Raw genomic sequence first — 21,620 nt, 5'->3', positions numbered from 1 at the left:
ACGTGGACAGATATTTGCACACTGACTGATGTTCAAAGTGGCATTATTCACAATTGCCAAAAGATGGAAGCACACAAGTGTCCATTTACCAATGAATGGATAAAGATAATGTGGTATATACATAAGATGGAATATTATTCAGCTGTAAGAAGAAATAAAGTCCTGATGCATGCAACAATGTGAATGAACTTTGAGGGCATTATGCTTAGTGAAATAAGCCAGACTCAAAAGGGTAACAATGTATGATCTAACTGATATGAACTAATTATTATGAGCAAATTCATGGAGTTAATATCGAGAATATAGGCTACCAACCAGGGGATAGAATGGGGCAGAGAGTGGGGTACTGATGCTTAATTTGTGCAGAATGCTTAAGAACATTGATTGTAAATGTTTGGAAAAGGATAGAATGATGGCAGCACACTATCATGAATGTATAAACAGCACTGAATTGTAGGTGTGATTCTTGTTGAAGGGGAAGTTTGGGTCGTGTATGTCACTAGAAGGAAAGCTAGAGGATGAAACATGGGAGTGTATAACACGGCAAACCCTGTTGGGTACTACTGCTGTGGTTAATAGTATAAATATATAAATGTGGTTAATAGTATAAATATAAAAATGTTCTTCCATGAACTATTCCATGTAACACTATTACAAGGTGTTAATAATAAAGTACTATATGGGAAAAATATATCTAAGGCAAACTATGGACTATAGTTAACAGTAATATTTTAATATTCTTTCGTCAATTATAGCAAAAATACCACACCAATGCTAAGTGCCAATAATAACGGATTTAAAGGGATATGTTCTAAATGTTCTAAAATTGATTGTGGTGATGAATGCACAACTCTGCTTATACTGAGGGCCACTGATTGTACACTTTGGATGGACTGGTATGGTATGTGAATAAAACTACTTTTAAAAAGAAAAGTTGATGGGAGGTAAGGAAGTGTAACTACTGGCACAGCTCATTGTTGGATGAAAAGAGAAACATACAGTTACAATTATAAGGCGGCACGGGATCAAAAATGTTTCCATAATATGGGAGGAAACTTGCTTTGATCACCGGTGAATAGCCGAGCATTATGCCTGGCTTTTCTTGGGCGTTCAATAAAGTCTCCAGCTGACCGGCGCCGGGTTTGCAGGACGCTATCAATACACACAGAATCTGCAGGCTTTTGTTTCAGACTAGGCAGAGAGGCAAACGAAGGCTCCGGATCGTCCCTGACAGAAAAGCACCTTGGCCTAAGCTCACCAGCCTGTAACCTCCCGGAAGCCCTTTGCAGTGAGAACAGAAAACTCTGATCCGAGAGGTGCGGTACGGGTGGGGAAAGAAAGCCCCGCCCTCTAACTGGCCTTTTACTCGCCAGCCTCTCAGTGTTCCACAAGCCCCTCCGGAAGCGTCTCTGGTTCCTTGTCTGATGCTGCCATACAGAACGGAGATGACGCGACCTTGTCGCGCGTCATTGACGGAAGTAAAAATTGCTTTGCGGCCCGCACAGAAATTGCTTTCTTTCGGCTTCCGCTCTTGGCCCATGTGAGAAGTGGGCTGCTGAGATGAGCGCAACGAGGGCTGCCGAGAGGTGAGGGCTAACGAGGTTCTGGGTCCTTGTTGGGCGCCTCATTTTCCACCTTTGGGGAAGTAGAAGCGCCTTTTTAATAGACGACAGTAATTCCCCTCCCAAGACCTTGCCACTTGTTACTATGTCTGTGGCCCATCCTTTAAAGCCCTTTTAATTTAATTCGCTCCTTCCGCATCTCAACTTTGTAGCCTTTTTCTGTTACTCCTGATGCGGTCTCTCCCTCTCTGTTACTCCTGATGCGGTCTCTCCCTCTCTGTTACTCCTGATGCGGTCTCTCCCTCTCTAGCTAAGATGTTTCTCTTTCCTCGTCACATGACTCCTTCCCCCCCGCCCCCCTTTAACCTTCCCCTCAAGCAGTGCATGTGTTATAAGTTCCCCTTATTTGAAAACCTTTGCTGATTGGCGTCATCCACGACTTTTTCTCTCCCTGATGTTTCATGTTCCCCCCATGAGGGAACTAAATGTTTAAATGTAACTTACTAAGTAACAGTTGCCTTGTGTTGGTATACACTGTATATTGTAAGAGTAGACTATAATTTATGTTTTTGGATAGCAGTCTCTTCCATTTACGCGCCTGCTTTGGCCAGCACACCCCGAGAAAGGTGGCTATTACTCATTTGCTTTCATCTGTTTCCCCAGAAGTCACTTATGAATAGCATTTTTAAGAGTGCCTGCTGTGTGGATACTTAGACATATAAATTGTGAAACCGCCCATACAGTTCTGTATGGATATCACTTCTTGGAGGCGATACCCAACTTATGAAGTCTAAATTTTAATGTCTTGACAAGTTTCCAAAGGCTTTCACATTGGGTGGTTTGTGCCTTTGCCTGAGGATAGGGTTACTCTGTGCTGAGAACTGTAGTTATAATGTTTTAGAGATTGTTTTGAAAGAAGAAAAGTTATTTCAAGTGATATTTCTCTATTGTCTCCTTAAATAGCCTCCTGGCTTCGAGCCAAAAATTAGAACTAGTGGATTTGTCAAAAGACTACCCTTTGAGTGCCAGTGAAGATGAGGTAGGTGACAACTGCTAACTGTACTCTACTTTGCTTAGTGCTTCAAAATTGAGATGGATGGCATATTGTGGAAATGAAATGGGGTGGCAACATTGTATATATTACAGTGTTTCATTATAAGACACTATATTAAGTTCTGTGGGAATTCTAAGAACATATATAAAATGTATAATTAGGACCAAAACACCTAGCCCTCATTATATGATTTCCCAAGTTTGAATTTCTATAGCGAGTTGCTTAATTATCTGATTGAAATATGCATATATATTAAGCTGGATCCCTAACAGATGCTATAGGAATTTAAGCTCTGTATTCCTATGACAAGACTTTTTTTTTTTTTGCTCATGGGAGAAGGGGAAGAGCACAGAGCACCTATTTTAATGACAGCAAGTTTTTGTGTTTCTGTTTTCTGGTTGTTTTTTCCCTGGGAAAAACTACCTTGGTAATTGTGGATATGATGCTATATGTCTAAGTTTCTATGAGTGTAGGATCACACTATATATTCGATATGGAAACATTTTTGCACTTTTCTTCCCAAAACAAGGCAGACATGACATTAGCTCCTAGATTACTGAGGATCTATGTTTTTTATAATAATGGGATTTGGTTTTTAAAGTGATTCATTCAGTGTGAACTGGAATGCCTGCACACCTCATCTGGTTCACCCAATTCTCCACTGACTGAAAAGACAAGAAATTTTACAGGGGCCTCAATTTCTATATTGTTTTTTCCCCTTTTCTCTGTCTAGGGGGAAATTGATGGAGAAAGAAAGCATCAAAAGCTTCTGGAAGCAATCAGTTTGCTTGATGGAAAGAACAGGTAACATTTCCATAAGTTTGGGCAGGTTATAACTAGCTGAATTCCATGAGAGATCTATCTACAAGTAACATTTATTGAGTGCTCAAGACAATGAAGACATGAATATCATTGTAGCAAGATTAATAATCGGACCAAGTTCATAAGGTTGTTGGGTGGTTTGAATGAGTTCATAAATGTAAATATAGCCCAGCATATAGTAAGCATAGGATAATTGTTAACTATTATCATTATTCTTGCTGCTATTATTGTGTTGGGCCTTCGTGCATTTAAAGTCTTATTTATTTATCCACACTTAGTCTTTTGAAACATTGAGGAGGCATTACTCTTCCCCACCAGAGAAGTTAGTTGCTCGCTACAAGGTTACCCAGCTCTTAAGTGAGAGCCCCAAGATTCAAATCCAGGTGTGTTTGAATCCAAGTCCAATATCTTTTTCTACCTTGTATACCTTTTGTATTGTATTTTTGAGGGGCTGAGTCTGCGTTAAGAGAACAGATAGACTATCTCCACTTATTCCTAGTAAGGCAGGTCACTAGGCAAAATACTCAGGATTGGCAAATAGAAAAGTCCAGGTTAAGAACTGGTTACCAATTGCTTTGTGATGAAACCTGGCCCAAGAAGAGAAACACATGCTACCAAAGCCTTTTTTGAAGAGAAAAGTGTTTGTTTCCCAGCAAAATGTGTCCATTCATACTATATTCTGTTTTGCCTAATTTCAGGCAGAAATTGGCTGAAAGATCAGAGGCTTGTCTGAAGGTGTCAGAGTTCAATGTCAGTTCTGAAGGTAAGTTGAACAAAGGGAAAAAAGATGGCTACACATGGAGCTTGTGGGGTTCCAAAGCATAATGATCACCTCACCACCCTCCTCACCGGAACTTTATTTTTAATGTGGTTAATTAATCATTCCATAAATACTTACCTATGAGAATGGGTTGAGAGGGGTAGTCTGATGTCCTTGAGTTTCTTCTACTTCTTCTACACTGGGTCACAGAGAACTTGATGAGATATCTCTGGAATAGAGAGCCATGAAGACAGCTGCTTCTCACTACCTTAATCATACTTAAGAATTGTATAGTTCTTTAATTTTCACTGTTTCATTTTTTAAAATATTTTTATTGAGAAACCTTCACATACATACAGTCTATACATGGTATGCAATCAGTGGCTCACAATATCATTACATAGTTGTGTTACTATTTCATTTTTGTTTTAGGTAAAACAACCCTTTGAGTTAGGACAGGCAGGTATTCTATCTGAACTAAGAGAGTTCAAGTTACTTACTTGGGGGCTTTTATCTAGTACAATGTTTCTCAATTATTTTTTCTTTATCTCACCTCTAAGGAGGCTTCACAGACTTTTTTCCTTAATCTCCTCACCCTGTGCTGACCCTTGCCCCATCACCAGCAAGAAATTAAATACTAAGAGTAAGAATTTTTAGGTTAGGGTTGAGCTTTGGACGGACACAAAACATCTAAAAATTTTTTCACCTCCTTGGGAGAGGTGATATCACCCCCATTGAGAACCCCCACTGTATTTTATTCCAAGCTTAAGGGGGGACAGTTGGATGATTTTTCAGAACCATCATGACATGCTGTGGTTTACATTTTCAGAAGATCACTTTGGTTGTTGGATGAAGAATGAATTGCAGTAGATAGGCTGAGAACTCAATCTTGGGGTTTGTTCATATGAAACTTAACCCCACAAAGGATAGGCTAAGCCTTCTTTAGATTAGGCCTAAGAGTCACTCCCAGAGAACCTCTTTTGTTGCTCAGATGTGGCCTCTCTCTCTCAGCTAACATGACAAGCAAACTCACTGCCTTCCCCCTCTCCAATGACTCCCAGGGGTGTGGACCTTCCTGGCAATGTGGGAGAAAAATCCTAGAATGAGCTGAGACTCAGCATCAAGGGATTGAGAAAACCTTCTTGACCAAAAGGGGGAAAAGCGAAATGAGACAGAATTAAGTGTCAATGGCTGAGAGATTCCAAACAGAGTCAAGAGATTATCCTGGAGGTTATTCTTACGCATTATTTAGATACCGCCTTTTTAGTTAAAGTGTAATGGAGAGGCTGGAGGGAACTGCCTGAAAATATAGAGCTGTGCTCCAGTAGCCATGTTTCTTGAAGATGATTGTATAATATAGCTTTCGCAGTGTGACTGTGTGATTGTGAAAACCTTGTGTCTAATGCTCCTTTTATCTACCTTATTGACAGACAAGTAAAACATATGGATTAAAAATAAATAAATAATGAAGGGAACAAATGCTAAAATAAATTTATTCAATTGAAATGCTAGTGATCAATGAATGGGGGGTAAGAGGTATGATATGTATGGATTTTTTTCTTTTTTCTTTTTATTTCTTTTTCTGGATTGATGCAAATGTTCTGAGAGGTGATTGTGGTGGTGAATATACAACTATGTGGTGATATTGTGAGTTATTGTTTATATACCAAGAATGGAATGATCACATGGTAAGAATGTTCATGTCTGTATGTTATGTTTTAAAAAAATTAAAAAAAAGAGAAAGAATGAATTGCAGTAGAGCAAGAGCAGAATCAGAAAGACCAGGAGGAAAACAAATGGCAGCATTTTAAATAATGTATTTTTCTCTTCTCTTCCACCCCCTAACATGATTGGGAATGTAAGAAATTGATGGTATCATTATAGCTAGAAGTAGAGAATTGAAGTAAGAAATATTTTTAATTCTCTGCAAATTTGCCTGCCTACCAGAATTTTCTGCTGAGATGTCTCTGAGATTTTGTTTCACTTCTCAGTCTTACCAGAAAGTTTGGCCTTTGAACAGGAACAGGAGAAAAGCTGGTCCTTTCAGATCTGCTTGAGCCCATTAAAACTTCATCCTCCTTGGCTGCTGTGAAAAAGCAACTGAATAGAGTCAAATCAAAGAAGACTGTGGAGTTACCTCTTAACAAGGAAGAGGTCGAGCGGGTAAGTTACAAAGAAAGTGATCCATTAAGGGAAAGAAATTGAACTGACGAGTAAAGAAAGAGTAATAAAAGGAGAGAAAAGCCTGAAAAATGGGAGGGGAAGTTGTGATTTCCTTACCATGGAAAAGATTAAAAAATAATCTAGGGGAAATTGCAGTCCTGAGAAGTAAGCGAGAAATAATCTTCAGCATATCCTGATTCTTTCCTGGGCTAAGAACCATTGCCTTCTAATTTCCTGTAGTCCTTTGAGTTTGATTCTTCATCTCGTGGCTCCCTCCTTTCATGTACATTGCCTGCTTCAGATCCACAGAGAAGTGGCATTCAATAAAACCTCACAAGCCTTGTCCAAATGGGATCCTATTGTTCTGAAGAACCGGAAAGCAGAGCAGCTGGTTTTTCCCCTGAAGAAGGAGCAGTCAGCCTTTGCTCCCATTGAACACGTGCTCAGTGGCTGGGAGGTGAGTACAACAAAATGAAACCAAACCGTGAAAGATGAGATTGTGGAACCTGGAGATGTCAGAGCCTGTGAGCCTTGACTTGGACTGGATACATTAAGCCTAAATCTCAGCTTTTTAAGTCATTTTAGTATAGCAATGAGAAAGGGGTAGTGGGAGGTATCTTCATTGTCATTTATGCAATAGCCAATCCGAGTAGCTCTGTGGTCACCCTTCATTAGTTTGTGGTACATGGCACATAGTTTTTAAAAGATATTTAAAGCCACATTCAGGAATCTTAGGAAATCTGGGAACCCCTTGGTTGCGTTAGTGTTGCCTTAGTGGGATTCTTAGAAGCCAAAGTTTAAGCACTATAAAACAATGTATTGCTGATAATGACTAGAATATTATCAAGTAACTCATTCTGACTTCTGAACTGCGGGGGGTGGAGGGGGGATTTTAAAGCTGGGTTTCCCAAACACTGATCCCTGATAAATTTTTCATCCATCTGGAACAAAAAGAAATTATTAGTGTATATATTTAGAGGGTGTAAGGTTGCCAGCTGTCCTTTATTACAGGGTTAGTCTTTGCATTTTAATGATGTTGAAATATCTTTTATGAAATTATGGTGGTAGTGAATGATAGGGTTGGGGGCAGATTGGTATTCAAGCGCCCTTACTTGGCAAAATTAAAAGTTGGTGATCCTATATTGGTCCCTAAAAGTCTAGAAATTATTAGTCTGTGAAATCTAAGTCTGTGAAACACTGATTTAGAACAGCTCGCCTTTCTTATCCAATAGACCATTGGTATGGGGTCTTTAATGGTGTTCGGTCTTATGTAGAAAAATAATCAAAACAGCAAGGCTCAAACCATGAATAGATGACCTTTATGCTTCTCCTGTGCTTTTTAAAAATCTAAGAAGGAAGTGTCCCTGTGTGTTGGGTAGTAGAGGTAATTAAAGCTAATCGAAATAAACATTGCTTGCCACAGTAGTTAGAAATCAAGTGAGTGCTGACTATTTTGAGGATAAGCTCTGTTTCTGATGATGTTGAGTCACTACCATTCTCTTTCTATGATGCAGTGTACCAAGGACTAGTGTTTATTAGGTTTCTGAAGATTGAGAATGAAAAGTCTGCACTATAGTTTGTGTCCAGCTTCCTAAAATTTCATTTAACTGTAGCTGAGGAAAACGCAATGAGATGATGCATATAAAAGCATTTGTAAATTGTAAAGTGCTAGAAATCATTTAAGGTAAATTTTTCCCTGAACATCCCACTCTCCTTACCTTCAGACAATTTATTCTACACTAAGATTTTCCAAAGTGTTCTCCTCAAAACATTAGTCTCTCAATATGTCCTCATAAAGTTTGGGGTAGGGGGGTCAGATTTCCACGGTAGAAAATGCTGCATGCTATATGCCCCCACAGAGATTCAAAGTCTATGGAAAGATAGTAAAGAAACCTGTTTGACCTAATTTAACCCAGAGAGTACAAGCTGATTTTATTTAAAAAATAAATAAGTTTAATTAAAATTAAATTTTCATCTGTTCTACAACTAATTGTTGTGTTGTGCTTTTGAAATTTATTGCTTTTTTGTATATGTTATTTTTCACAAAAAAGAAAAAAAGTCTATTATGAAGATAAAAAAATATTTATTCCTTATAATAGCTCCAATGTTCTGGAGCAGCTAGAAAGAAAAATTTGACAAGATGATGTGATAGCCCATGACAAACTCTGGGATCTGTCCTGTAACTACTTGTTGAAGAGTACTTTGAAAATTATTGCTTTTCTTTGCTTTATATATATATATATATATTATACAATTTTAAAAAGTTAAAAAAAAAGAAAACGGAAGAAAGTTCAAAACAAAATTAAATTTTCAACATCTTAAAAATTAAGTAAAGGGCAGTGCAACAGTGGCTCAGTGGCAGAATTCTCGCCTGCCGTGCCGGACACCCAGGTTCAATTCCCGGTGCCTGCCCATGCAAAAAATTAAAATAAAAAAATTAAGTAAATTTTTTTTGTCTCATGAGAAACATGCTTTGTGAAAAGCCAGTCTCTACCAGCACCTCCTCTGTTCTCCTCCTGATGAAGCAAGACTTCTTCCCCTACCTCCCTACTGAAACAACTTTTATCTATGACTTCTTGTTTTCAGTCTTTCTTTTTATTCTTACTGTGTAAACTCCACAAGTAATTCATATACCCCCTTGACTTCTAACTATCATGTGATAGATCACTCTCAACCCCTTCCAAGCTCCAGTCCTGTACTGTGAAAAGTTGGCTTCATCTGGTCTCCCCTATGTACCTTAAACTTAGTATACTCAAATTAAACTACTCATTTTCCTTCCCCAGACTCTCAATACCTATACTACCACTTGCATCCTCTAACTCAGTAAACAGCATAACTCCCCTGCCCCAGTCACTTAGGTTGGAAACCTCAGTGATCTGGTTCTTCCCTCTTCTCTTAACTGCCCCCAAAACCCAATCCAGCCAGTGGGATAGTCTTTTAAATTCTGACTCTAGAATAACTCTGGGATCCCTGTTTCCTTTTTTCATGTTTTAGGCCCTCATCATCTTTCATCTGTAATACTACTCCACAATCACCAGGATTTTCTTTCTGAAATCTGAAGCTGGCTATTGCTCCCCTGCTTAAGATCTTTCAGAAGATCTCCCCTTAGCAAATAAAATAAAAACACCTAGCATTTTAGCTACACTGGACAACACATTGTTCCGTAACATACCGCTCATCTCCATAGAGCTATGTTTTTGCTTATGCTTATCTCTGTTCAGAATGTTTCTTTTTTCCCTCATGACACAATTGTATCTACACTTCAAGGCCTCATTCAAAAAGTCGCTTCCTTCTGCAAGCCTGCTAACCTACCTCCAAATCAGAATTAATTTTTCTTTGCTCTATGATTACCCTTGTAGAATAACATTTACCCTGTTATGTTATTAGTGGTATATCAAGCTTTCCTCTGAAAGGCTATGAGCTCTATGAGGACAGGAACTATCTTAACCAACTGTATATTCCTACCACCCAGCACTTGTGGGTGCCTGGAATGTAGCTATCATTAATAAATGTTTGTAAATTGAATTAAATCGAAGGGAGATTACAACATTGTAATATAAATCACTTTGAGCCTGTGATTGATCACTACTGCAAATACTAAAAATGGAAGAACAGTACACCTTTACTATGCAGTAGAACCGGTTTATAATTAAATCAGTAGCATTGTGTGATATGTGATATGTGTTTATGCATTTTTCCAGATATCTGTAAGTTTAATACTGACCATGATGTGTATGGCTCTTGAAGAAAACGCATAGGATATGTGTGTGAGGTTTGAAATTAGATCGGTCACGTAGGACCATTTTTATGCTTTGCCAAAGTGGATGATGGCATGGTTGCTCTGATTATTTAACAATCCTCACAGTATCATTCGAGCAGCAAATGGGGTCTTTTGTTGATATGTGAAATAACTGGTTCACAGTCCATTTGTTTCTTAATTATAGAGACTAGCTTGCATGGAAAACTGGAAACTGAGGAATTGGAGCCAAAGTTATAAAATGACTAGGGTTAAATTTGAACTGTCAGGAAGCAGGTTGATTACATGAAGGTCATTTTTTTTAGGCAGTATCCTTTTGACCTCAGGAAATCAAAACACATACCCTGCTATAAAGTACAGTTGTAGAATGTTCTAAAAATGCAGTGTTTTTCTTGCCTCTTTTCTTCAATAATTAATACCAAGAAAACACATGCACAATTTGTAGCAGCTGGCTGTGGTTTAAAAAGTTCGAGTTCCCCTCTGTGCCATTATGCAGATTGTTTTCCTGATTGTGTCATCAGTGGCAGATAATGCTTATCTGAAGCTCTAACCTCCGTTTCACTCTAGAAATATTCTTAAAGGGAGGCTTCTAATATGAATCTAAGATTCCTAACTATAAGGGAATTAGCTATGTGTTTCAAAAATACCTAACAATACAGAAACTATTTCATTTTATGACCTATGATAATCTGGCACTGGTGTTCCTCTGTCCTGCCAGCATTACCTTATGGGTATCCTGCTTAGATTCGTAAGAGAATGGACTTCTGTTTTCATATATATATTGGCAATCTGAACACAGAACAATCCCCCTCAGTAATATTAGAGAGTAGCCTCAGAGTCCCCTTGCTCTTGACTTAAATCACAATAAGGCTATTTATATGGCTGAACAGCAAGACTGGAACCGTTTTGTGGTACCCCCTTTTCTTGCTGTTACAGCCAATCCTATCCAGTTAGTGATTCTGATTATAATGTCAAAATAAAGTAGATGGTCATCAAAATGTAAAGAGAAAGTTGTAAGAGTGTGGCATGAGACGTAGAACTTTTTTTTTTTATCTCCTTAAGGCAAGAACTCCCCTGGAGCAGGAAATTTTTAACATCCTCCATAAGAACAAGCAGCCAGTGACAGACCCATTACTGACTCCAGTGGAAAAGGCATCTCTCAAAGCCATGAGCCTGGAAGAGGTAGGTGTGATAGGCCCCTGGACATCCCCAGTCATGCTACATTTCCCCCAACAGTTGCCCTCAAGCCCAGGGGTCACTTTAAATGCTGTTCATTATAGGCTAAGATGCGCCGAGCAGAACTTCAGAGGGCCCGGGCCCTGCAGTCCTACTATGAGGCTAAGGCTCGAAGAGAGAAGAAAATCAAAAGCAAAAAGTAAGGAGGCCCCTGTGAACTGGCCTTGGGTTTCCTGAAAGTGACAAGGCTAACTCCTGAATACTTGGAAAAGAACCTTTGATAACTGGTAATATGGGGGTCATATAGAAAAGGTGTCAAATAGGGGTTACTAGCTCTCTTTTCCTCCAGCTCTCACTCAATCTCCTGTCATTTTACCCGTTTCAGTAATGCCCTATTCTCTAGCTTTGCTTTCATTCTTAGTTTTTAAGAAAAAAAAAAAAAGAGTACTGCCTCCTTTCCAGGGCATCACAGTGTGATGTTCTCCATATTCCACAGCTGTTGGGACCAGCAGGGCTTTCTTCCTGCTTTTTGCTACTTTAGAATCTGTTCTACTTTCTGTGGGCTATAGAAGCAGAGGGGGCTCTGCTCTTCAGAGATCTGCCCCTACGTGCTGCAGGGACCCGAATCCTGCCAGTCCTGTCAGGTTCCAAGCTGGATCCCTTCAGTCAGCTGGCTCTGTGAGGAACAGGATATATGTTCTAGCCCCTGCATGAACCCCTTGTCCCTTAAGTAGTATGGATGTGTTCATGTGTAGCATCAGTGTGTTATCTGAATCTCTAACCTCTTCATCCATACCCCCTTTACCCTATAGATATCACAAAGTTCTGAAGAAAGGAAAAGCCAAGAAAGCCCTAAAAGAGTTTGAGAAACTACGCAAGGTTGATCCTACTGCAGCATTAGAAGAACTGGAGAAAATCGAAAAGGCCAGAATGATGGTAAGACTTTTTCCTGCCTCCACTCCTTGAACCAACTTTTCTGAGAAGCGGATAGGAATCTCACTCTCTCTTTTCTTCCCAGGAGCGAATGAGCCTTAAGCACCAGAACAGTGGGAAATGGGCCAAGTCGAAGGCAATTATGGCAAAATATGACCTGGAGGTAAGAGACCATCAGGGTAAGAGAAGAAATGGAATTGGGGGAAAGAAAGGAAAATCAGTCCATAAGGATGCTAGCTGAAGCAAAGTTGGGCAAGAGCCATGAGGATGAATAGAGAACTGGGAATCTAAAAAAGGTGTCAGAAAATCTCTGAGGCAGAGAGGAAAATGACCAGGAACAAGCTGGAAAATGAGAAATGAAAGGGGAACAGCATTGAAGGCAAGTTCAGTAAGAGGGAGAGGAGCTTTTTATCCTGTTTGACATGTTGATTCCTAGAAGACAAAGAATTTGTCTTCCATTTTTATTCCATAGCTGTTAGCACAGTGATAACGTACAGTTTAAACCACAGGTACTCTTAAATACTTATCAAGTCAAATTGAGAGCAGGCAGCTTTTAAGAAATGGACCATGCAGGAAAGGTGTTATTGTGGTCACTAATGACCATGTTTTCTCCTGCTGTGACTCCAGGCTCGCCAAGCTATGCAGGAACAATTGGCCAAGAACAAAGAACTGACACAGAAACTCCAGGTAGCATCTGAGAGTGAGAAAGAGGAGGGAGGTGGTGAAGAAGAAGACACGCTCCTTGTCTCTGATGTAGCGAATGAAGTACAAATGAATACAGATGGACCAAATCCTTGGATGCTGAGAAGTTGGACCAGTGATGCAAAAGCGGCTGAAATCCAGAAAGACCCTGAACAGCTGCTAGAGCCTGTAGACCATGAGGATACTGAAAGTGAGGAAGAAGAAAGACCAGTGGCAGAAGAAACTTTGTTGAAAGAATTTGCAGAAAGGCGAGCCTTTAGAAAAAGGTCTGAGCTCAACCAGGATCCTGAGCTGCTTGGTATTCAAGAGATGAAAGGTGAGTTGTGATAAAATGGAAAGGAATCTTTCATAGCGCTGTGGACTGTGAGAGGAGAAGTAAGTGTCCACCCACACACATGCACCTTTACTATTCAGGGGAATAGGTTTATCTACTCTTGAAGGCTTGTAGTCTTAGACCGCCCTTCCAAATGACATAACTAAACCTTCCTTGAAGTAATGGCATAAATTGTTACCATTACCTACAAACCAGATAGAAGTGTATGTGGTAGGATGGCAAATCTGAGAAAATCTGTTCCCACCTATAGATGCATAGAGGTGGATTTTGAGGCCCTATGAAGCTTTCTCAAATTATTGCTGTGGTGTTTTGTCTTGCGTATAAAGTGGAAGTGGCATTTTTAGCACTTTGTAATGCTGGTTTACGTGTCTGTTTGGGGGAGATGAGTGACCCTACAAGCTATGTGGTAAATTAGGATTCTTACTCTGGTCAACTCTGCTTGTGAATTTTCTACCTGTTAGCTATTAACGTTAGCACCCTTGAGAAAGGTCAAAGAGCTTCCACTCCGGGTATAAGGACATTATAAAGCCTCCTTAAGAAACTACCTACATTCAAAGCCTACCTGATTAGCTGGACAAATTTCTAGGTCTGATTTTGGTTCTCATAGAAGTAATGCATTTACATTACAGCAAGAATCTGTTTTTACCTGGTAAAAAATTTTTTACTTTGTAAGCATTGTCATTTAGAATACATTGTAGGACCCTCACATAGAGTTTTCAGCTAGAGATTTCTGGAATTAATTGTTATAAGAAGTCATTTCTGAGAGGATTTTGGAAAGCAGCACTGCAGGTCAAGATTGTCAGCAGCCTGTTCACAACCACAGGACACAAGCTGCATCCTGAGGCCTGTTAAAAACTGTTCACCTAGCTAAATGTGTAGAGCAATTGTTCACAGTATGGAAAGTATGAAAGGTGATTTGATTTCCTTGTAAAACAAATGGAAAAATAGTATCAGATAGTGAGAGATACTGGACCCCAAACAAAATGAGCCAAGAAACTCAGTTCTTGAGAAATAAAGATGCATGTGTCCAAAAGCCAGATCAAACTGAGTAACTTCTTGCAGTAGCTTCAAGCCAAAGCTAGAGAGCAGGATTAACTTAGGAATGGAGGCATCTGAAGTCGATGCAAAGGACAGTTCAGAAGAATGCCACCTATTAAAATGGCTCCCTTTCTAAACTTTGAAACTTGGGGTCATCACCATTAGGTAGGTTTATTATATAAGCAAATTAAGCCACAGTCCCATTTGTACAGTGAGTCACTTGGCAAAGCTAGGAAGAGAACCCAGGACATCTGCTTCCCAGTATGATACTTTTAACTACTAAACTCCATTGCCTGCTACTTGACAGGTAATGATTAGCAAACTCCAGGAGATCTAGTGTATGGAAACTTCTCTTCCCCATCTGTCCTTGGGATGTCTTTTGTGCTATCTAGCCCGCAGTGGGTGCTCAACAAATGCTCATTATTGAGTATACGCAATGCATGCTCACTGCTAATGCAACTTAAATAACGTCCCTTGCTGACAACTTTCCTTTTTGCCCCCAGATTGTAGCATCCAGGAGGTGCTATCTGAATTAAGGGTACTAACTCAGAAACTCAACAAGGAAAACCACCAGTCTAAGAAGCCAAAAGTGAGCTCAGCAGGTACTGTTCGCCTAGTTCAGAGAGAGGAGACTGTCCAGGAAGAGGAGGAACCCCTGTTGCTGCAGAGACCAAAGAGAGTACAGACTCTGGAGGAGCTAGAAGAGCTGGACAAAGAAGGGTATTTTCAAAATAAGGAGCTTCCCAGACCTGTGTTAGAAGGGCAGCCATCTAAGAGGATCGCAAATAATCAGCCTGATGCCCCTAAGGAAAAGAAAAAGAAGGAGCAAATGATTGATCTACAGAACCTCCTGACCACAAAGTCTCCTTCCGTGAAGTCTTTGGCAGTTCCCACAGCAGTAGAGGAGTTGGTGAGCAGAATCAGGGCTGTAGGCCTTTGTGGGGGGGGCATAGCTGGTGTGAAATGTGTCCTTCTTGTACAAGGACTAGAATCAGTGAAGTTTTGTTGTGTAAGGGGATGTTCCAGTAGTTAGAGGTCCAGAATAGTATGGGTCCAGAATAAAACAGTGGAATAGATGCAAATATGTGAGTGCTGCTGAGATCCCCACATCCTAAATCCTGAGCCACCAAACCCTCCCTGGAGTGACTCTAAAACTGCCCTTAGAGGAAGGAGGGAATTACTCAGAGCTCTGACCAGATCCCAGGCAGACACTTCTAAGGTGAGTCGTAGAACTGTTGCCACAGTTTTACTCTCCTCAATTAAGGGAACTGAATCTGCTAACATGAGGGGCCCTCATACTTGCACTTGTCTTTCAGGGATGTCCCAGGCCAGCTGGAATGCCTGATACTAATACAGCCCCAGTCCTTCCTCTACCTTATAGCTTCCTTACTGAAAATTTAAAATTGTGCCATGATAATGAGCTGGGTTAATTACCCTAGAATGTAGAAAATTCGAACATGATTGGCTACTGATTGGTTTGTATTGCAAGGCGGTCATTGTTCAGCACTTCCCCCTAGGGGGCGCTCAAATGTCATGACCCAAAACGCTAGCCATCTCGTCTTGAACCACTGCTCCTAAGGCAAGCTGTCGTTCTCGCTCTTGTTTCTTCCCAGGAAGATAAAGAGGAGGCAGACCAAAAGCAGATGATAAAGGAAGCTTTTGCTGGGGATGATGTCATTAGGGACTTCTTGAAAGAAAAGAGGGAAGCTGTGGAGGCGAGTAAGCCAAAGGACATGGACTTAACACTGCCTGGCTGGGGCGAGTGGGGTGGCGCAGGCCTAAAGCCCAGTGCCAAGAAAAGACAACGGTAAGAACAAGGAAGAAAGCCTATCAGAAGGATACCAAGTTCTCCCACCTTGCTCTTAAGAACCCTCCCTGCCCATTTAACTAAGTGCTTAATTCTCTTAGTCAGATGTCTTGCTATTTTGCTTTTCAGGTTTCTCATTAAAACCCCCGAGGGTCCTCCAAGAAAAGACAAGAATTTACCAAATGTAATTATCAATGAGAAGCGCAATATCCATGCAGCAGCTCATCAGGTGAGAGCTTAGAGAGCTCTTGTGCTGTCGACTTACTTCTCTCTTGCTTGGGAGGGATAGTCTAGTGATCTGTGGTCAAGAGGGATGTCTGCTCTTGACCACAGAATCAAATCTATTCTTGTTTTCACTGGATGGCTCGGAGATATAATTCCTGATAGTCTATTGCTGTCTTGATTACTGTACGTGAAGAAGATTTAGATTTACTGGATAATCTTTGCAGCAATGGTGAGGCCCCCAAATCTGCCTCATAAAGAGCCTCAGATAATTGTGATGCCAATGGGTCTCACCAGACTAAGTACACTGTTCCACAGGCTTGTACCTCCTATGGTCAGGGTAGTGTTTAAAACATAGGCCATAAGGTTTGAGCTGCATTTCAGGAAGAACAAAGGCACACTGGCACTTGTTCGGGACAATGACAGGATTTAAAATTGTATCTTATGTTAATGAGCCAGGGTTATTTACCCTGGAGAAAAGAAAATTTGAGCACGTCCATGACCATCAAGTATATTAAAGACTATCACAGAAGGCAGAAATTGGAGAAGGCGGCAGAATTCAATTCAAGGAAAAATTTTTCCAGCAGTCCAGAGAGAATAGACTGCTCTGGGGTAAAAGCATGTTTGTAGAGGGGACTCAAGAATGAGATTGGGCTAGTAGACCTTGATGTTTCCTTCTGTACTCTGCGACCCTGAGATCTGTCTCAGCTAGTATAATATTGAAACGGTTATATTTTTCCTCCTAAAAAAGAGGGAACTATTTAATATGGATACAGAAGAAAGGTAAGAAAATACATATTTCAATAATATTTTATTTGATCTTATTTTGTGAACCAATCACTGCAAAAATTTGAATTGCAACCACTGTAATCCCAGTTGAGGCCATATAACTAGAAAACAGGCAGTGAATGGTGAGGGTAGGGGGTTGGGAGGAGTGGATGAGCTTCAACAGGCCAGAATCCAGGTGAAGGGTAGATTGTGGCTTTCAATAATGATCACCCTTCTCCTCCAGGGGTCTTATCTGTTTTTTTAATACAGTTACAGCAAACTGACATAGTTTTTCCAAGAATCTCCCTTGATTTTCCTTATCTTTTAAATAAGCTGTAAACTACAGGTCCTAACATGTGATGAAAGAAAGTGTGCTTCAAGCTGAAGGGCAAAAAGAAAAAAAAAAAAAGACTCCTAAGACAGAATATTTTGACCAGGTGCTCTCATTCTCTTGCCCTAGGTGACATGCACTCAAAATGAGACATTCTCTTAACCCATAGAGAATTGATTTTAACTTCCTCATTTTTCTGCTTACATTTTTTCCTTCTGTAGCCATTGAGGAAGTGTTTAAAGCTTACTTAAATGCTTGAAGGTAGCATTGTGCTAGAGTGGAGAAGAGAGTACTGGGCAAGGAAACCATCAATCCTACATATCAGGGACCAGAAAGGAAGGGATTAAGAGCATGAAGAGGGTATAGGAGGGTCGTAAAAATCCACAGGGATACAAAGTACCTAAGTGCTCCTCTGCACTATTTATTATACAAGCAAACCCACTCTGAAACAAATACATGAAAAAAAATGTTCACAGCAGCACTAGTCACAATAGCCAAAAGACAGAAACAACCCAGATCTCTTAACAATAGATGAATGAATAAATAAAATGTGGTATATATACACACACAATGGAATATTATTCAGCCATAAAGAATGAAGTTCTAAATGTTCAAATAAATTTAGTAGATTGAAATGCTAGTAATCAATGAAAGGGAGGGGTAGGGGGTATGGTATGTATGAATTTTTTTGTTTTCTTTTTATTTCTTTTTCTGAATTGATGCCAGTGTTCTAAGAAATGATCATGATGATGAATATGCAACTATGTGATGATATTGTGAGTTATTGATTATATATCAAGAATGGAATGATCATATGGTAAGAATGTATTTGTATATTGTTATGTTGAATTAAAAAAATGAAAACAAAGACTAAAATCCTAAAAAAAAAGTGAAGTTCTGATACAAGCTGCAAATGGGTGACCCTTGAAAATATGATGGTAAGTGAAAGAACCCAGTCAGAAAAGATCACATACTGTATGATTCCATTTAAATTAAAGTCTAAAATAGGCAATTTTATGGAGACAGAAAGTAAATGGTGGTTAGCAGGGGAGTTGGGGGGGCGGGGCTTGGGAATGGGGAGCAACTGCTTAATGAGTATGGAGTTTCCTTTAGGATCAATAGAACTATTTCAGACTAGCTAATTGGTGGTTGTGCAACATTGTGAATGTATTAAATGCCGCCAAATTGTTCACTTTATAATGGGTGATTTTTATGCAATATGACTTCCACCTCAGTTTAAAAAAAAACCACCCCACTCTAGGGTGATAGCCTTGGAGCTAGATAGGGGCAGTGTCTGGGTGCATTTTAGGTTTCTAGGTTGGTAGGCAAGCCTAGGGGGATCCTAATCCAAATTAGAAGCCTCTACTCCCAAATGTCCTTAAGCCAATTAGGACACCTATGGCTGGATTGGAGTATTGGAATGCCTTGATGTCTCAATAGCTTCATTCACTATGAATGTCTCGTAGAACTCAGGCCTGTGTACGAAAACTGTACCTGACCAGTTCCCATTAAAGTATGTAACTGCCCCCCAGGCCTAGCTCAATGTCAAATCCCTCTTCCTTTCTCTCTAGGTGCGTGTGCTTCCATACCCATTCACCCACCATCAGCAATTTGAAAGGACCATCCAGACTCCTATAGGATCTACATGGAATACACAGAGGGCTTTCCAAAAGCTGACCACTCCCAAGGTTGTCACCAAGCCAGGCCATATCATTAAGCCCATAAAAGCAGAGGATGTGGGCTACCGGTCTTCCTCAAGGTCAGACCTTTCTGTCATACAGAGGAACCCAAAACAACTCTCCATCCGTCACAAAAAACAGCTGAAGAAAAACTTAATCAATTGAGTTGCTGGAGAAGTGCCACCTTGGTGCCCTGGACTGGGAGCCCTGAGTACTACTTATTTGGCCCAGTTTTACTCTGAACGACAGGAACAATTTGAAAACTGGCTTAGCACACTATGGTTAATACTCATTTTAAAAATAAAGACTTTTTTTTTAATGTACTTAACTGGGAGTATATTCTGCATTTTCTCCCAGTTGAATCTTTTTCTTCAAGTCAGACACCTTTTGACACTCTTCTCCATTTGCAGTTGTCAGAGAATCTCATTTCCTCACCCAGAATTAGGTCGTTGATCTTAAAGTGGAGGGAATTTGCCCTAGTCTGAGCTTAAATACATTACATCAGATATGGTCCATTGTAAATAACTGCCAGTGATTTCAAGATTCAGGAATAGTGACAAAAGACTATATTCTTAACTTCCCAAACTAAAATCTGGATGCAGAAACTATGTAATTGTATTCGAGCCTGGTCCCTATCATGAGAACAGGATGGTTCCATACCTGGGTTCTATCCCCACGAGTCTGGCCACTATCCCTTTTGTGTGGGTGTGGCAGCCTCACTGCTTGCTCAGGTTGCTGTCTAGAATAGCTAGCACTTTTTGGCTGTGTTTTCATAACAAGACAGGTTTTATCCTTACTTTACAGATAAGATAGAGCTTTCGCAGTAAAGCCCTGTTCTCTTTCCTTCCTAACTCAGGGCCAACTCCTTACCACTGATTCAAGGTATAGATCATTCAAGCATGATTTGGCTACGCTGCAGAACCTATGGGCTTCTCAGTTATGAGGAATTTGCCTTTCTTTGGAGAGCAAGAAATAAATGGAAAGAATCCCTGGAAACTGAGGTTCTTAAGTAATTCAAGAAACTTCCCCTCCAATTCCAAAATACAAGCCATAAAAATTACCTTTTTGTCGGACATACATGTGCCAATCGTACACTTTGCCCTCCAAGAAAACTGGAAGTTTGTCCCCCCAATTTTTTTTTTTACCAAAGCAGGTTAATTTTTGTGTCACAGACCCCTTTGAGAGTCATTAACCCTCCCCAGGAAAATATACAAACGTATACCAATTTACATACAATTTCAGTTTTATCGACATTTAGACTCCCTGGGCCAAAAGCTCACTCTGCCACTCTTTTCTCCAATTTCTCCCACCAGTATGGCCCTCTTTTCCAAGCATGCCACTAATCCAAATGAACTCATATACCTATAAAATAAAGACCTAATAATTTATTTTATAGATGATAGACTCCAAGGTGACTGATTTTATAGATGATAGACTCCACAGTGACTGAATGGAGGCTAGAACCCTGAATTCCAAAGCCAAAAGCTATACCACAAATTGCTATGACTATCCAGTGGTAGTCGTGGGCCCTACTACCATCTCTTAAGAAGCAACCTGGGGCTGGGAAGGGAAATGAATATGTCGAGCAGTGTTCTGAACTCAAGAGGCATCAAGTTATCCGTTGGTTTGAGATCACCCACGATACACTTGCTCATTGACACTTAAGTCAGTACCAATGTTGGGTGATGGGAGACCCCCTAACCACTCCTGCCTTCGTTTAAGGGACCACAACATTCTCTTTCACTCCTCTGAGCACAAAAGCTGCCACCTCTGTCCCACCCACCCCCCAAATTGAAGCGCCCAATCAAGTGCCCCCAGTGAACGGCCAATCCCCGTCTACTTTCCCGGGACCCTCCTCAGTTCTGGGCGCTCCCCGCCGCCCAAGAGTGATGCAAGGGATCCCATCCTTCTAAGGGGAAGGCAGGCGCCAGAACGTGCTGTAAACAACGCCCACTCCCAGCCTTCCAAGCCCCCAAACGGATTCGATTGTTGTTTCGTGGGGCTTTTTTTTTTTTCTTTTCTTCCTCCGAACCTCCGAAGTGTTCTCCTTTCCCATTGGCCAAAGCTGCCCCTTGACGCCACCCTGGCCTTGCTCGCTGATTGGTCCATTCTGGATGTACCCAAACCTTTTTCCCAGGGTGTGGCGCCCCCCCGCCCCCAACAGGGTTCTGACCCCTGGCTCCTCCCTTCCCCCAAGCCCCCCTCTCTGTTCCTAATGGTACCGCCCTGGCTCGGCTCCCCCAAGGCCCAGGCCGCTGCCCTTAGGGCCCCCGGACGGGGCGGGGCACGCTGGGGACGGGCAGAGGGCGGTGGTGGCGCCTTCCTGCCGAGCCCGAGGCCGCCCCCGCCACCTTTCTCCAACCCTCCGTAGGTCCCACTTTCCCCTGGGCAGTTTTCGCCCTGCCTGAGTAGCCCCGTCCCGTCTGTGCGGCCCCCACCGAGGTCTTTGGTCATCCCGATCAGCAGCGTTAAATCCTTGCCCACAGCGCTCCTCACACACACACACACACAC

General features: G+C 40.9%; 1 protein-coding gene and 1 long non-coding RNA gene across 2 annotated transcripts; one reads left to right on the top strand and one right to left on the bottom strand.

Moving 5' to 3' along the window:
* Window positions 1-749: 749 nt before the first annotated feature.
* LOC143671155 (uncharacterized) lies at window positions 750-7,225 on the bottom strand. The gene is made up of 3 exons (XR_013169496.1): window positions 6,196-7,225; window positions 4,337-4,427; window positions 750-1,635 (listed from the first exon to the last, which is right to left on the bottom strand). It is a non-coding gene; the product is annotated as an uncharacterized LOC143671155 (long non-coding RNA).
* On the top strand, window positions 1,462-19,431 carry UTP14A (UTP14A small subunit processome component). The gene is made up of 15 exons (XM_077146137.1): window positions 1,462-1,586; window positions 2,526-2,601; window positions 3,350-3,420; window positions 4,137-4,201; window positions 6,219-6,361; window positions 6,663-6,818; window positions 11,181-11,300; window positions 11,399-11,493; window positions 12,107-12,230; window positions 12,313-12,390; window positions 12,855-13,245; window positions 14,805-15,211; window positions 15,915-16,108; window positions 16,238-16,337; window positions 19,001-19,431. Exons 1-15 carry the CDS (start codon window positions 1,561-1,563, stop codon window positions 19,271-19,273), a joined length of 2,319 nt encoding a protein of 772 aa, XP_077002252.1. The 5' UTR covers window positions 1,462-1,560; the 3' UTR covers window positions 19,274-19,431.
* The last annotated feature ends 2,189 nt before the right edge of the window (window positions 19,432-21,620 follow it).

The sequence above is a fragment of the Tamandua tetradactyla genome, chromosome X, assembly GCF_023851605.1.
Source record: "Tamandua tetradactyla isolate mTamTet1 chromosome X, mTamTet1.pri, whole genome shotgun sequence".
NCBI classification, from domain to species: domain Eukaryota; kingdom Metazoa; phylum Chordata; class Mammalia; order Pilosa; family Myrmecophagidae; genus Tamandua; species Tamandua tetradactyla.
Note: the sequence above shows the minus strand (reverse complement) of the source record. Positions and strands in the feature narration are given on the sequence as shown.

What these genes read in the sequence shown, in the direction of transcription:
- UTP14A (XM_077146137.1), top strand. Translation starts at nt 1,561, where the DNA reads ATGAGCGCAACGAGGGCTGCCGAGAG. An exon ending in GTTCAATGTCAGTTCTGAAG is followed by an intron (nt 4,202 to 6,218) that starts GTAAGTTGAACA and finishes GCCTTTGAACAG; the next exon opens with GAACAGGAGAAAAGCTGGTC. An exon ending in CCACAGCAGTAGAGGAGTTG is followed by an intron (nt 15,212 to 15,914) that starts GTGAGCAGAATC and finishes GTTTCTTCCCAG; the next exon opens with GAAGATAAAGAGGAGGCAGA.